This window comes from Loxodonta africana, unplaced genomic scaffold, assembly GCF_030014295.1.
Source record: "Loxodonta africana isolate mLoxAfr1 unplaced genomic scaffold, mLoxAfr1.hap2 scaffold_32, whole genome shotgun sequence".
NCBI classification, from domain to species: Eukaryota; Metazoa; Chordata; class Mammalia; order Proboscidea; family Elephantidae; genus Loxodonta; species Loxodonta africana.
Genome location: NW_026975036.1, coordinates 1856053 through 1868073, shown reverse-complemented (window position 1 = coordinate 1868073; position 12021 = coordinate 1856053). Strand labels below are relative to the sequence as shown.

At 38.0% G+C, this 12021-nt stretch overlaps 1 protein-coding gene across 1 annotated transcript; it reads right to left on the bottom strand.

Moving 5' to 3' along the window:
- Positions 1 to 6512: 6512 nt before the first annotated feature.
- LOC135229497 (olfactory receptor 4C15-like) lies at positions 6513 to 7346 on the bottom strand. Its single transcript, XM_064279033.1, has one exon. The coding sequence runs from the start codon at positions 7344 to 7346 to the stop codon at positions 6513 to 6515; it is 834 nt and encodes a 277-aa protein (XP_064135103.1).
- Between the last annotated feature and the right edge of the window lie 4675 nt (positions 7347 to 12021).

Sequence of the window (12021 nt, the reverse complement as noted above, 5' to 3'; positions counted from 1 at the left end):
ATTCAACCAGATAATTATTTCAACTTCTTACTTCATTTTCCATGGGTAGACACAGCATTGAAGAATGAGCATGTCCTTGTTTGTACCTATAATAGAAATTTATCACTCAAATCATTTACATAATTATATGTTTGCAAAAGAGATGAATAAAATACTTGTGGGGCTTATATCAGTAAACTGGTTTTGTTGAATGCCACTTAGAATTGACAAATAAAACTAATGAATATACAATTTTACAGTTTAATGCAATCTGTTTGTTTGCTTTTAAACAACCATTTTCCTTATGTTCCCGGGGACCTAGGCAATCCTAAATTGTGCCAGCACTGTTAACTCCGTATCCAGCTGCAAGCTGTTACCCAGAAACAAACAAAAAAACATAAAACAAACCCAAACGGGTCATTGGGTCTGTCAACAAACATATATTAAAATATAAAGATTATCAGTAGAATAAAGGATTAACCTAACCACAGAAGGCCATAACCACAACAGGCCAATTTGTTTATCAGGATTCACATGGCTTCAGACACTAAGAAACTGTATCAAGGGGGGAGGACTGAGTGCTCTAACTTGTTCAATGGACTGTGGAAGTGCCTACCAAAACTAAGTGACGATTTACCCCAGGAAGCAAGTTAGAGATCTATCCTATATCACACATAGCCCACATCACTGAAACAGTTATCATATGACAGACCCTGGGCCCCTGAGCCAATAGACCAAACTGTTAGAAAAGATGAACAAGAAAAGGTCACCCAATCACGATCTTAGTTCTTTGTATTTCCTTAAACCAAAGATAGTCTCTAAGTAATTTTCTTGTAGGCAATTATACCAATGGCTGTGAAGAACCCCTAGAATCACTATTACTCATGATGAATCCGCACCTGTCAAAATTGTATAAAAAGCACTTATTGATTATCCTTCTTTGGATTTTGGTTTGTTTGTAGCCCGAGTGCTTGCAGACAATATCCTTTTTTGTTTTCTGATATGTCACAATAAAGAACTCTGTTGCAGGAGGCTTTAGTGAAACTTATCACTCTACAACAGACATAGGATTCAACAGTGGTCAGTCTAGCCTAGGACAAAAGTAAAGGAGACAATGAAGTGAAATAAGTAAGAACATCAACTCCAGACTCATACAGGCTTGGGTTCGTATCCAAGCTCTTCTATTTAGTTATGCCTCATGGAACAAGTTACTTCAAATCCTTGTTTCCACGTCTGAAAAGTGAGCTAATAAGAATGCCTGTTGATAGAATCAGATAACACAATACACATAAATACATTCAACAGGAGATCCAGCCCCCAGACCACTGACACAGAAAATTGTCAACATTTTTACTTACACTTAATTCCCCTTTTACCATGAACAGGGCTGACAAGTGCTTTTACTGATAAACTCTTTGACTCTTTCTTTTATTACTTTAAAAATGGAAATTATTTTATTTGGTCACAGTGTAGATATGCCAATTTTTTTTTTAATACATAGCACTTTTAAATAACCTTTGTAATCCCTTAGTACCTGTGAAACCCACATGAGTCCACTGCTACTTCAGGCAGCTTCTTTATACAAAGAAAATCAAGTTGTCTGTAAATTAACTGATGCTAATTTATATTAACGATTAAATAATTCTGAAAATGCAAAAATGTGAATTATAAATCTCACCATGTATCATGTTTTTTTTTTTGAAAATTCTAGTGTTGCCAATCTCCTATTCTTTATGGAGAAAAGTCCATTCAGTGGCTGGATAAAATGTGAATGTCATTTCCAAGTCTTATTTCTACATCTAAGAGAGAGAGAAAGTCTCACAGGCACACAAGGCAGAGAATGTTCCCCATTGCTTCTCAACTGCTGTTTCTAATTTGCTGTCATGGAACAAAACACAGAGAAGCAAAGGGCTCCTCCTTTATTTCCAACTGGAATTTAAAAAGATTTCCCTGAGACAACATGAACCTGTAGAACTGCCTCTCAGTTGCCCCTGGGGATTTGAAAAATTTCAGTCAGCATGATTATCCCAGGCACTTTTACGTGGTTTGAAGTATTTAAGCATTGGCAACATCCCGAGGTCCCAAATCAATTGGAAATTTTTTTTTTTAATCTCCTTCTTTCATACCTACTCCTGAGATTCTATGTGAAGATGTTTTCACTTCCCTTTATGTTGAGGAACATAACAATGTGTATGCTGGAATAGAAACGCCTATGTTCTTACTAAATTCAAGACCTCAGTTCTGGAATAAGGCACAGCATCTATACATGAGGACAACATGTGCTGTTCTTGGCTGGGGTAGCAATGAGTGCTTCTTAAGAAATAACATATTTCATATACAAATATGCAAAACTATATAGATTAATCCAAATGTTATTTTTTTCTCTACATACCTGATCTTGATATTCCATGACTTTAAAACTATAAGCCTGATATCCGTCCCTGGGTGGTATAAATCGTTAATGCACACACCTGTTAACCGAAAAGATGGATGTAAAAGTCTACCTCGAGGTACCTCAGAACAAGGTCCTGGCCATCTGCTTCCAAAATATTAGTACTTGAAAGCCCTATGAGGCATAGTTCTACTCTGACACACATGGGGTCCTCATGAGTCAGAATCAACTCGACAGTAATGGGTTTTGTTTGTTTGTTTGTTTAATATTTTCTTCTCTTCCCATGTTATATGAAAAGAATGAGTGACAGATCAGTTTGCTCTGATGAAATGTAGTATTGTGATTGAAGTTTGAAGGAAAACCTGGAGATGCCCCATCAGGCCGCTTCAGAAAGGGGCTAAACCAAACACTTTGTTACTCCATTCACTATTTAAACATTTTACTTTACCTACTTCTATGGCAATTCATACGTCACAAAGATATAAAATTGAAGTGATTCATCAGAAAAGTTAAGGCCCAGAGGCACCTTCACATCAAGCACCTATGGGAACAAAGAACAAGGGTTGCTTTCTTTTTATTAAAATTTTGGAGGTTTACTCTGGCCAGAAGAACTGGCTGACATGGACCACATTCCTTGTGATTCAAGGACAGAAAGCCACAGGCAGCTGCCTGATATAGGGCCTGGAACCTGTGGAAAGACTGGATGATCTTGTTGGGTACTGTCAAGATGGACACTCAGGGTAAAGGATGTCTTCCTTCACTCTCAACACCCTCAGTCAGAGCATAGACAGATGAGAGCTTGATAAGGCCCCCACAAAGGGCCCAAGGCCAAGGATCAGCAGGGGAGTATTTTTATCCCAGAGCACTGAACTTGTGTCTCGAACTGAGCATTGTCAGCACCACTCTGGTAACCCAAAGTAGTGCAATCCTGTAGAAATAAGTAAATAAAGATCCAGCCTGCTGAAGCCATTTGGATGCCAGACCATGTATCTTGAACTGGGGTCCCAGCCACAGGACCAGCCATAACTTGATAGGGGCTGAATAAGAGCTCCTGGAGGATTCTGGTTGACTCCAGGATGGGATAGAGTATGGAAGAGCAAGATGAAAAGTAGAAATAGTCAGGGGTCCATAGAGTCATGTCCAAGTTGGGATGCTCTACCCAGAAGGCACTACAGACTTCCCAGTCACAGGCACTGGAGAATGGTGGACATTTTGCAGCAGGCACTTCAAAGCATGCAAGCAGGGGCACGGTTCTGCTTGTCCAGGTCCAAGGGTAGTTTTATGTAAAATATCACTTCTTCAAATTTGTGAATACAAAATGAGATTGTAAGTCATTTAGAAAGTTCAGGGGAAGGAAAAGTATTCCAGACAGAAGGAATAGCCTATGGATGTGAAGGCCCTATGACAAGAGTATACCTGGCCAGCAAGCAGAACAGAAAAGGGTCACGTGGACTGAAGAATCAGTGAGGGGTCAGCCATGAGAGAGGAGTTCAGAGAGGTGGGAGGGTAGCAAGATGACTGCTGCCTGATCTTTAGCAATTGTAAGGTTTTAGCTTTTATCCTGAGCACCAGTGCAGTTGAGTAGAGTCATAATATGATCTGACTTATGTGTTTAAAGAATAACTCTAACTTTCTTGCTAAGGATAGAATTGGAGTATCGTGTACAAGTTAAAGCAGGGAGACTAAGTAAGAGGGATTTGGAATAATCGAGGTGAAAGAGGATGGTGGCTTGGAATTAAGTGACAGCTCTCAAAATGAAAAGAAGTTCTTGAATTTCAGACATAGGTTAAAGCTGAGAGGATTTCCTGATAGAGTGGATGTGGGCAAGGAGAAAAACAAATGAACCAAATGAGCCATTGGTAGAGATGGAGGATGACGTGAGTGGAGACTGCTTGGGGATTGGGTCAGAACAACCAGAAACACAGCTTTGGATTTATTCAGTTTAAGAAACCAACTTGTCATTTAGATGGAAATACCATGGAAGTAGTTGGACCTATAGATCTCAACCTCAAGGAAGAGGTCTGGGCTGGCAATATTAATTTGGGAACCTTGGTCATGTAAAGAGATTATGGAAAGAAAGAGGGAACAGATCAACTGGCTTAAATGATGTTAATGGATTTAATAAGATGAGAAATGAACAACTGCTGCTAAATTTACCAATGCAGAGGTCTGTGGCGACTTTGAAGAGAGGATTTTCAAATAATTTTAATTATTGACATGTGACTGAAAGGATTTTAAAGAGAGGTGGGAGATGGGCATTATAGAGATCTCTTAGTTTTGCTGCAAAGGAGGGAGAATGAAATGGGGTATTAGATAAAAAGGAAGTAGAGTCAAAAAATATTTTTAACGATGAGAGAGGTAACAGATTGCTTCTTTGACGATGTAACTCATTCAGTAGAGAGGGAAACATGGATGAAATAAGAGTCCGAAGAGATTCTTAGACAAGCGTCCTTGTGTAAGCAGGGTGGAGATGAGGTACCATGTAAAAGTAAAGAGAGACTGGATGTCTTTGATAAGGGTCACAGACGCTTCATTTACAGTAGCAGTTAGAAGACAGAATATAACTGAATGGATGCTGGCAGATTGATAGATATAGTTGTGGGAGTCTGGAAATTCTCTTTTGATGGTTTAAATTATTTCACTGAAATAAGGAGAAAGTACATCAATGCTTCCCATTAAGGTTGAAGCTTGTGGTAATTTTTTACGCAGATACCTTTCTTCAAATTGAAGTATCCTTCGATTCCTACTTTGCTAAACCTCAGAATCATGAACAGGTGAGAATTTTTCAAATTCTAATACAGAGGTAATCATATAATTTACCAGTTAGTATTAGTAACAACAAGTCTCCATAACAGAACAGTATGAACAAAATTTGTTTCAGATGCCAAGGTGTTCAAAAAAAAAAAGTCAGACATTGAGCTGTTAAAAAACATGTTTAATGGGTAAAGGCTATTTAATGTGAACTACTTTGGGGATCCTATTTTTATAGAACTGTAAGAAATTTGTGAGAACAAATTAACAGGGAATATTATAGCATTAATGAACAGAACAGCTCATAAATGTAATAGATGATGTAGATTCTGATATTACTTTATTTTTTTAGCAGTGACTTAAACAAGTTGAAAATTTATTTACCTCTTACATATAGGAAGTCTGAGCCAGGTATTATGGGGCTGCTATTTCAACTGTACAACATTAGGGTTTTAGGATCCTCAGTCCTGCTTTTCTACTAACCTTAACACACATCCTTAATGTCCAAGACGGCTGTCTGAATTCCCACCACAATTCCACATTCACAGAATTACCATTTAATATACCACTTTCATTTACATTTTTTTGGCCATAATTTGTTCTCATGGTCACACCTAACTACATTGGATGCTGGGAAATGTCTTTTAGCTAGGAAGCAATGTTTCTTAAAAAACAACAGCAACAACAAAAAACAAACAAACAAAAAAACAATTGCCATCTCCTGAAATTGCACTCGAAAGGCTTCCAGATTTTTGATCTTTATAAGGAAAGGAGACTGCCACATCTTTCTGCTGTAGAGCAGGTGGTGGTTTCAAACCACCACACTTTATGTCAGCAGCTGAGGGCTTACCTGCTATGCCACCAGGGCTGCTTGACTGGGATCAGGACCTTAAAAGTAAACTTTTTTTTTTAGTTAAAATAGTTTCAGGAAGTTCCTATTAATTATATTTAAGTTTTTTTTTCTTCTTTACATAAAGGTTTTTCAAAGTATGGTGTCAGTGGCAAAAAGTTTAATAGAAAATCTGAATCCTCTTTTGTAGTGATTTCTTTTCATTACTGTATTCTAGACAAACATAAAATTCAATTCTCCTTAGAATACCTATAAGGATACTGAGCTGCCAACTCCAAGATATGAGTGATCTGAGGGTGGTAATAACATTTCCTGATCTACTCGTTAGTATTATTCTGTGGCAGTACATTACGTTCTGCCTTACAAGTTCCAGCCTCTATAAAGTATGTGGTTAAGTGCATTTTATTTCTTTCCTCTTCAAATTTAAATTTTTAAGTTTTATTTTTCACCAGAAACCCAGCAATCTGGTCCATAATTTCCTCATCGCATTTTTCACTTCCTTATTCTTGAAAGTATAAATCAAAGGATTGAGCAAGGGAGTTACGAATGTGTGCAAACTATGGCCACCATCTTGTCGAAGGAGAAAGCAGATGGAGGTCGGGCATACAAAATTATGCAGGGAACAAAAAACAAAACCACCACAGCAAAGTGAGTTCCACAGGTGGAGAGAGCTTTCAGCCGTCCTTCAGAGCTATGAGTTCTTAGAGAGAGCAAGATGACACCATAGGAGATGAGCAACAATGAGAAGATTATGGTGCAGATAAACCCACCATTGGCAACCACAGAAAGGCCAAAGATGTGAGTGTCAGTGCAGGCAAGCTTCAATAATGGGTACAAATCACATAGGAAGTGATCGATAACATTGGGGCCACAGAAGGGCAGCTGGAAAGTAAAGAGAATTTGTATCACAGAATGCGGAAAGCCCCCTGTCCAGGCTACCCCCATCAGGATACCACAGAGCCTCCAGTTCATGATAGAGGGGTAGTGCGATGGCTTGCAAATGGCCACATAGCGGTCATAGGCCATGGCGGTGAGGATAATCACCTCCACTCCAGCAAAGAAGTGTTCAGCAAAGAGCTGGGTCATACAGCCCTTGAAGGAGATGGTTTTCTTCACATAAAGGGAGTCCACAATCATCTTTGGTGCAAATGCAGAGGAATAGCAGGCATCCAGGAAGGACAGGAAGGCCAGAAAGAAGTACATTGGGGATCCCAGGAGTTTCGGGCTGCTGACAATGGTCACCACAACTAGCAAATTGGCCCCAACAGTTGCAATGTAGCAGAACAAAAGTACAACAAATTCTATTTTTTGAACACTTGGGTTCCATGAAAGACCCAAGAGAACGAACTCAGTTACAACGCTTTGGTTTTGCATATTTCAGAGGAAAAGGTGGAAGTTAACTCAGAGATCATGTAAAATCTGAAATTATGAGAAAGATATTTGTCTCAAACCAGTTTATGATATTAGTAGAGTCATCAAAGTATTGGTGCATTCATAATCAAAATTATTTTAAGTGTTTCTGTTGTTGTTAAGGATATAAAATTAGAAATTTCTTGAGGCATCAGTCAGAACTGGGGTTAAACTCTTTAAAACAGTCAGAGTTTCAATATAGGGGAAGGGAGTCATTCACATGTGTAGGGATGACAAATAGTTTTTAAAGTGGGTGCCAGCTTTGACTTGTTAGGTGTGGCTACCTAGAGTGAAATGTTGAGGAGGATTCTGAAGCACATCCAAGCTCTGAGGAAAGGAGGACTGTAATGTATTAGTTATGCCTCCCATTGACATGGCATGGGAACCAGGATGACTTGCATGGGAAATGCATCTCTCTCCAGGAGACTGCCTTACCTACAAATAAAAGAACAGCTAACATGCATTTTAACAGGCAATTGGAAATCATGCCTACTCCCCCAAATATTTCTTTAAAAATCTGATCTGAACTGGGCCTTTAAGATGAATTAATTCATTTCTTATAAAAAATAAAGACCAACAGAAAATTCCCTAACTGTATGTTTAACAAAAATAAGGATGCATTCAGTTTTGGGTTGTCTTTGTTTTTGTTTTAGTCATCATTTTAAAATATAAACAGAAGCCGACAAAAATAACAAAACTCACTTCAAAGTGTTCTGTTGATGACTGAGTGAAATAATGCAAGGAAAAAAGCAATTGCTCAGTGCCTAGTGTCTAGGATACTGTCAATGTGAGGTCTTATTATCCCTATTTTATATTAGCTAAGTTATGGTTTGAGAGTTTAAGAAATTAACAAAAGGTAGATCTGGGATTTTCTGGTACCACAGCCAAAGTCCATTCCACTGGATCCATAAAGAAAGCAGTGAGAATGTTTCATTTCTGGGAGAACTTCAGAGTAAGGATGGCTTTTCTATGCTCACCACACACCTCTCAATGTTAAAACCTTCTGAGAAACTCCACATGATTTATAACCAGAAGGTATTGGCCCGACTATATATACACACATACACATGAAATACGTATACAAAGGGCAACAACCATAGAAGTAAAGAATAGAAACATGTTCAACATAAGCCAGTCTTTATTAATTCTTTAATTAATTAAGACTGTATTAATTCTTAACCAATTACTTAAAAAATGTGGCTCAATACGATCAAGTGCAAGTCCTCACGGTTTATTTGTTTCACAATTATATAACATTATTGTAAAATAGTTCATGCATTGCTTACCTAAGCATCTCCTAAGACTACGATGAGGGCTAATTCTGAAAATGTGAAGGTGTTGCTTATGGTAAAGAAGTGTTGCAGATTGTGGTTATTATTATCTCACTCAGTAAACCAGCTGCTTTCCCCATAGAAAGCATTTCCATGACTCAACCACATAATTACTTCAACTTCTGACTTTATTTTCCATAGGTAGACACAGCTTTGAAGGATGAGTGTGTCCTCCTTTATACCTATAACAGAAATTTATCACTTAAATCATTTAAGTAATTACATGTTTGCTAAAGAGATGAATAAAATACTTGCGGGGCTTATATCAGTAAATTGATTTTGTTGAATGCCACTTAGAATTGACAAATAAAATTAATGTCATCTGTTTGCTTTTAAACAGCCATTTTCCTTATGTTCCCAGGGACCTAGGCAATCCTAAATTGTGCCCGCACAGATAGCTCCATATCTAGCTGCAAGTGGTTACCCAGAAAACAAAGCATAAAACAAACCCAAAAGGGTCATTGGGTCTGTCAACAAACATATATTAAAATATAAAGATTATCAGTAGAATAAAGGGTTAACCTAACCACAGAAGGCCATAGCCACAACAGGCCAATTTGTTTCTCAGGATCCATAAGGCTTCAAACACTAAGAAATTGTATCAATGGGGTAAGACTGAGTGCTCTAACTTGTTCAATGGACTGAGGAAGTGCTTATCAAAAGTAAGTAACAATTTACCCCAGGAAGCGAGTTGGAGATCTACCCTATATCACAGGTAGCCCCCACCACAGAAAGCAATTATTATATGATAGAGCCAGGACCCCTGAGCCAACAGACCAAATTGTTAGAAAAGAGAAACAAGAAAATGCCTTCCAATCATGAACTTAGTTCTTTGTCTTTCCCTTAACCAACGATAGTCTGTAAGTCACTTATAGGTAATTATTCCAAGGATTGTAAAGAGCCAGTTGAATCTCCCTGACTCTTAATGAATCTTCACCTGTCAAAATTGTATAAAAAGCACTTATTGATTATCCTTCTTTGGATTTTGGTTTGTTTGTAGCCTGAGTGCTTACAGTCATTTTCCCTTTTTTGTTTTCTGATATGTCACAATAAAAAACTCTGTTGCAGAAGGCATTAGTGAAAGTTATCACTCTACAACAGATATAGGATACAACAGTGGTCAGTTTAGCATAGGACAAAAGTAAGGGAGACAATGAAGTGAAATAAGTAAGAACATCAACTCCAGAGTCATACAGGCTTGGGTTCATATCCAGGCTCTTCTATTAAGTTATGCCTAATGAAACAAGTTACTTCAAATCCTTGGTTTCCACTTCTGAAAAGTGAGCTAATAAGAATGCCTATTGATAGAATCAGATAACACAATACACATAAATACATTCAACAGGAGATCAAGACCCCAGAGCACTGACACGGAGAAGAATTGTCAACATTTTTACTTACACTTAATTCTCCCATAATCATGAAGAGGGCTGACAAGTGCTTTTACTGATAAACTCTTTCCCTTCTTCTTTTATTAATTTAAAAATGGAAATCATTTTACTTGGTCACAATGTAGGTATGCCAATTTTTTTAATGCATAGAACTTTTGAATGACCTTTGTAATCCTTTAGTAGCTCTCTAACCCACGTGAGTCTACGTCTACTTCAGGCAGCTTCTTTATACAAAGAAAATCAAGTCGTCTGTAAATTAATTGATGCCAATTTATATTAATGATTAAATAATTTCTGAAAATGCAAAAAAGTGAACTATAAATCTCACCATATATCATGTTTTTTTGAAAATTCTGATGTTGCCAATCTCCTATTCTTTGTGGAGAAAAGTCCATTCAGTGGCTGGATAAAATGTGAATGCCACTTCCAAGTCTTATTTCTACATCTAAGAGAGAGAGAAAGTCTTACAGGCACACTAGGCAGAGAATGTTCACCACTGCTTCTCAAGTGCTGTTTCCAATTTGGTGTCATGGAACAAAACACAGAGAAGCAAAGGTTTCCTCCTTTATTTCCAACTAGAATTTAAAGAGGTTTCCCTGAGAGGACATGAACCTGTAGAACTGCCTCTCAGTTGCCTCTCGGGGGTTTGAAAAGTTTCAGTCAGCATGATTATCCGAGATACTTTTACATGGTTTGAAGTACTTAAGCATTGGCAGAATTGCGACGTCCCAAATCAATTGGGAATTTTTTTTTTAATCTCCTTCTTTTATAACTACCCCTGAGATTCTATGTGAAGATGTTTTCACTTCCCTTTCTGTTCAGGAATATAGCAATGTGTATGCTGGAATGGAAACCCCTATGTTCTTACAAAATGCAAGAGCTGAGTTCTGGAATAAGGCACAACATCTATCCATGAGGAGTCAAAAAAATATTTTTAACAATGAGAGCAGTAACAGATTGCTTCTTTGATGATGTAACTGATTCAGTAGAGAGGGAAATATGGATGAAATAATAGACAAAGGAGATTCTCGGACAAAAGTCCTGTGTAAGTGGTGAGGAGATGAAGTCACATGTAGAAGTATAGAAAGACTGGTTGTCTTTGGCAAGGGTCACAGATACTTCATTTACAGTAGCAGTTAAAAGGCAGCATATAAGTGAATGGATGCTCATAGACTGATAGATACAGTTGTGTGAGTCTCAGAAGCTTTCTTTTGATGACTTAAATTATCTCAGTGAAATAGAATGTTCATCTAGTGTTTCCAATTAAGTTTGATTTTTCTGGTAGTTTTTTAGGTGGATATCTTTTTTCAAATTAAACTATCTGTTTCCACTTTATTAAACATTTTTATCACAGGTAGTGGTGAATTTTTCAAATTTTAATATAGAGATAATCATGTATTTTACAAGCTAAGGTTAGGAAACCCAAATCCCTATAGGAATCCTGGTGGCACAGTAGTTAAGCATTTAGATGCTGTCTTAGTTATCTAGTGCTGTTATTACAGAAATACCACAAGTTGATGGTTTTAGTAAACAGAAATTCTTTAACTCACAGTCTAGGAGACAAGAAATCTGAAATCAGGGCACCAGCTCCAGGGTAAGGCTTTCTCTCTCTGCCTGTTCTGGGGGAAGACCCTTGGCATCAATCTCCTCCTGGTCTAACAGCTTCTTAGCACAGGAACCCCAGGTCCAAAGGACGTGCTCCAATCCTCATTCTTCATTCTTGGTGGTGTGAGGTCCTCTTCCTCTCTGCTCTATTCCCTCTCTTATATCTCAAAAGAGATTGAATCAAGATACAGTCTAAACTTGTGGATTGAGTCCTATCTTACTAACATAACTGCCCCTAATCCCGCCTCCCCGCCCCGTGCACCTGTCAGTCTGTAGTATTGTGGGGGCCTCCATGTTGCTGTGATGCTGGAG